Source organism: Bubalus bubalis, chromosome 9 (genome assembly GCF_019923935.1).
Source record: "Bubalus bubalis isolate 160015118507 breed Murrah chromosome 9, NDDB_SH_1, whole genome shotgun sequence".
Taxonomy (NCBI): Eukaryota; Metazoa; Chordata; class Mammalia; order Artiodactyla; family Bovidae; genus Bubalus; species Bubalus bubalis.
Window position 1 is genome coordinate 71,219,475 of NC_059165.1, and position 4,261 is coordinate 71,223,735.

A 4,261-nucleotide genomic window follows, 5' to 3' on the forward strand; every position below is an offset into this window, starting at 1 on the left:
TTTCCATTGTTTCCCCATCTATTTGCCATGAAGTGATGGGACCGGATGCCATGATCTTAGTTTGGAATACTGGGTTTTAAGCCAACTTTTTCCACTCTCTTCTTTCACTTTCATCAAGAGGCTCTTTAGTTCCTCTTCACTTTCTGCCATGAGGGTGGTGTCATCTGCATATCTGAGGTTATTGATATTTCTCCCAGCAATCTTGATTCCAGCTTGTGCTTCATCCAGCCTGGCATTTCACATGATGTACTCCGCATAGAATTTAAATAAGCAAGGTGACAATATACAGCCTTGATGTACTCCCTTTCCTATTTGGAACCAGTCTGTTGTTCCATGTCCAGTTCTAACTGTTGCTTCCTGACCTGCATACAGATTTCTCAGGAGGCAGGTCAGGTGGTCTTGTATTCCCATCTCTTTCAGAATTTTCCAGTTTTCTGTGATCCACAGTCAAAGGTTTTGTTGTAGTCAATAAAGCAGAAATAGATGTTTTTCTGTAATTCTCTTGCTTTTTCTATGATCCAACAGATGTTGGCAACTTAATCTCTGGTTCCTCTGCCCTTTCTAAATCCAGCTTGAACATCTGGAAGTTCATGGTTCACGTACTCTTGAAGCCTGGCTTGGAGAATTTTGAGCATTACTTTGTTAGCATATGAGATGAGTGCAATTGTGTGGTAGTTTGAGCATTCTTTGGCATTGCCTTTCTTTGGGATTGGAATGAAAACTGACCTTTTCCAGTCCTGTGGCCACTGCTGAGTTTTCCAAGTTTGCTGGCATATTGAGTGCAGCACTTTCACAGCATCATCTCTTAGGATTTGAAATAGCTCAACTGGAATTCCATCACCTCCACTAGCTTTGTTTGTAGTGATGCTCCTGAAGGCCCACTTGACTTTGCATTCTGGAATGTCTGGCTCTAGGTGAGTGATCACACCATCATGGTTATCTGGTTCATGAAGATCTTTTTTGTGTAGATACAAGTAATTTCTGTAATAAAAGTTTGTGTGAATATTAGTAATATTGTTTCCTTCTTTCCTGGAAGCCACTTCAACCACATGGAACCACGTAATGATACACAAATTTCAGAATTTCTCCTCCTGGGATTTTCAGAGGAACCAGAACTGCAGCCCCTCATATTTGGGCTTTTCCTCTCCATGTACCTGATCACTGTGTTTGGAAACCTGCTCATCATCCTGCTTGTCAGCTCAGACTCCCATCTCCACACCCCCATGTACTTCTTCCTCTCCAATCTGTCCTTTGTAGACATCTGCTTCACCTCTACCACCATCCCAAAGATGCTGTGGAACATCAAAACTCAGAGCAAAGTTATAACCTATGAAGGTTGCATCACACAAATTTACTTTTTCCTACTCTCTGCAGTATTGGACATCTTTCTCCTGACTGTAATGGCCTATGACCGGTTTGTGGCCATCTGCCACCCCCTGTATTACACAGTCATTATGAACCCCCGGCTCTGTGTACTGCTGGTTCTGGTGTCCTGGATAGTGTGTATACTGAATTCCTTGTTACAAAGTTTAGTGTCGTTGCAGCTTTCCTTTTGCACAGATGTGAAAATCCCCCACTTTTTTTGTGACCTCAGTCAAATGATCCAACTTGCCTGTTCTGACACATTTCTTAATAACATGGTGATGTATTTTGCAAGTGTACTGTGGGGTGGTGGTCCCCTGGCTGGTATCCTTTACTCTTACTCTAAGATAGTTTCCTCTATACATGGAATGTCATCATCTCAAGGGAAGTATAAAGCATTTACTACATGTGCATCTCACCTCTTAATTGTCTCCTTATTTTTTTGTACAAGCCTAGGAGTGTACCTTAGCTCTGCTGCTACCCATGGCTCACAGTCAAGTGCAACAGCCTCAGTGATGTACACCGTAGTCACACCCATGCTGAACCCCTTCATCTATAGTCTGAGGAACAAAGACATAAAGGGGGCTATGAAGAGATTCTTCGTGATGGAAAGTCTTAAAAGGCCAATTGTTCTGGGTCTGGAGAGGTGCCCATGGCTTAAGGGATCAAAGCTTCAGTCAGTAGTTGTGATTCTTTAATCAGATTGTGAAAGTAGAATTTGCTTTTATTAATTTTCTAGAATTTTCATTTTTTCAGCTATTCTATGTAATTTAGTTACTCATTTTATTTATTTTTTTTTTAATTTTATTTTATTTTTAAACTTTACATAACTGTATTAGATTTGCCAAATATCAAAATGAATCCGCCACAGGTATACATGTGTTCCCCATCCTGAACCCCCCTCCCTCCTCCCTCCCCATTCCATCCCTCTGGGTCGTCCCAGTGCACCAGCCCCAAGCATCCAGTATCGTGCATCGAACCTGGACTGGCAACTCATTTCATACATGATATTTTACATGTTTCAATGCCATTCTCCCAAATCTTCCCACCCTCTCCCTCTCCCACAGAGTCCATAAGACTGTTCTCTACATCAGTGTCTCTTTTGCTGTCTCGTACACAGGGTTATTGTTACCATCTTTCTAAATTCCATATATATGCGTTAGTATACTGTATTGGTGTTTTTCTTTCTGGCTTACTTCACTCTGTATAATAGGCTCCAGTTTCATCCACCTCATTAGAACTGATTCAAATGTATTCTTTTTAATGGCTGAATAATACTCCATTGTGTATATGTACCACAGCTTTCTTATCCATTCATCTGCTGATGGACATCTAGGTTGCTTCCATGTCCTGGCTATTATAAACAGTGCTGTGATGAACATTGGGGTACTCGTGTCTCTTTCCCTTCTGGTTTTCTCAGTGTGTATGCCCAGCAGTGGGATTGCTGGATCATAAGGCATGTCTATTTCCAGTTTTTTAAGGAATCTCCACACTGTTCTCCATAGTGGCTGTACTAGTTTGCATTCCCACCAACAGTGTAAGAGGGTTCCCTTTTCTCCACACCCTCTCCAGCATTTATTACTTGTAGACTTTTGGATCGCAGCCATTCTGACTGGTGTGAAATGGTACCTCATAGTGGTTTTGATTTGCATTTCTCTGATAATGAGTGATGTTGAGCATCTTTTCATGTGTTTGTTAGCCATCTGGATGTCTTCTTTGGAGAAATGTCTATTTAGTTCTTTGGCCCATTTTTTGATTGGGTCATTTATTTTTCTGGAGTTGAGCTGTAGGAGTTGCTTGTATATTCTCGAGATTAGTTGTTTGTCAGTTGCTTCATTTGCTATTATCTTCTCCCATTCTGAAGGCTGTCTTTTCACCTTGCTAATAGTTTCCTTTGATGTGCAGAAGCTTTTAAGGTTAATTAGGTCCCATTTGTTTATTTTTGCTTTTATTTCCAATATTCTGGGAGGTGGGTCATAGAGGATCCTGCTGTGATGTATGTCAGAGAGTGTTTTGCCTATGTTCTCCTCTAGGAGTTTTATAGTTTCTGGTCTTACGTTTAGATCTTTAATCCATTTTGAGTTTATTTTTGTGTATGGTGTTAGAAAGTGTTCTAGTTTCATTCTTTTACAAGTGGTTGACCAGAGTTCCCAGCACCACTTGTTAAAGAGATTGTCTTTAATCCATTGTATATTCTTGCCTCCTTTGTCGAAGATAAGGTGTCCATATGTGCGTGGATTTATCTCTGGGCTTTCTATTTTGTTCCATTGATCTAGTTACTCATTTTATTAGGCTATCTTCTCTCTCAGATATCCAAGAGCTTTCCCCTCTTTTTTTCTAAAATATTCCCAAACTTTTGATATTAAAAATTGGACATTCCCAAATTCCCATTTACTCATGCAACTACTTGGATTTACTAAGAACAGTTTCTTCTCAAATGACTAATATCACCCCATGTAATATGTCTTTAGTTTTACTAAAAAAAGAATTATCAGATATCACTCCAAAGGAAAGACATGACAAACATGGAAGCTAAGCCATCTTTGTAAGATTATAGGAGAGAAAAATCTGAGATCATAGCTTTTCACTTCTGTGTCCAACATTCCTCATATATCAGATCTTTAACTGGTATTCCTGATATTATAGACTTTAAAATACAAGTGTGTTTTACAACAGGTCATTGGGTTTATTTTCCTAATTAGGATTTTGTCTTCTTATCAGCCTCGATGTCCACATTACCTACCATAGTCACCGGCAAAGCTGATTATTGCATACACGTCTGCCAGTGTAGTCTACACAGAAACACAAATTGCAACACAAATTGACTTAAACACAAATTTACGTAATATCACCTTCAAGTCAGAAATGACCTTGAATATAATAAAGTAACTTTTAAAAT

The 4,261-nt window shown here is 39.5% G+C and overlaps 1 protein-coding gene across 1 annotated transcript; it reads left to right on the forward strand.

Annotated features, from left to right (window-relative positions):
• Nucleotides 1–977: 977 nt before the first annotated feature.
• LOC102394863 (olfactory receptor 7A17-like) lies at nucleotides 978–2,060 on the forward strand. Its single transcript, XM_006075952.3, has one exon. It carries the CDS (start codon nucleotides 1,050–1,052, stop codon nucleotides 2,058–2,060), a length of 1,011 nt encoding a protein of 336 aa, XP_006076014.2. The 5' UTR covers nucleotides 978–1,049.
• Nucleotides 2,061–4,261: the final 2,201 nt, after the last annotated feature.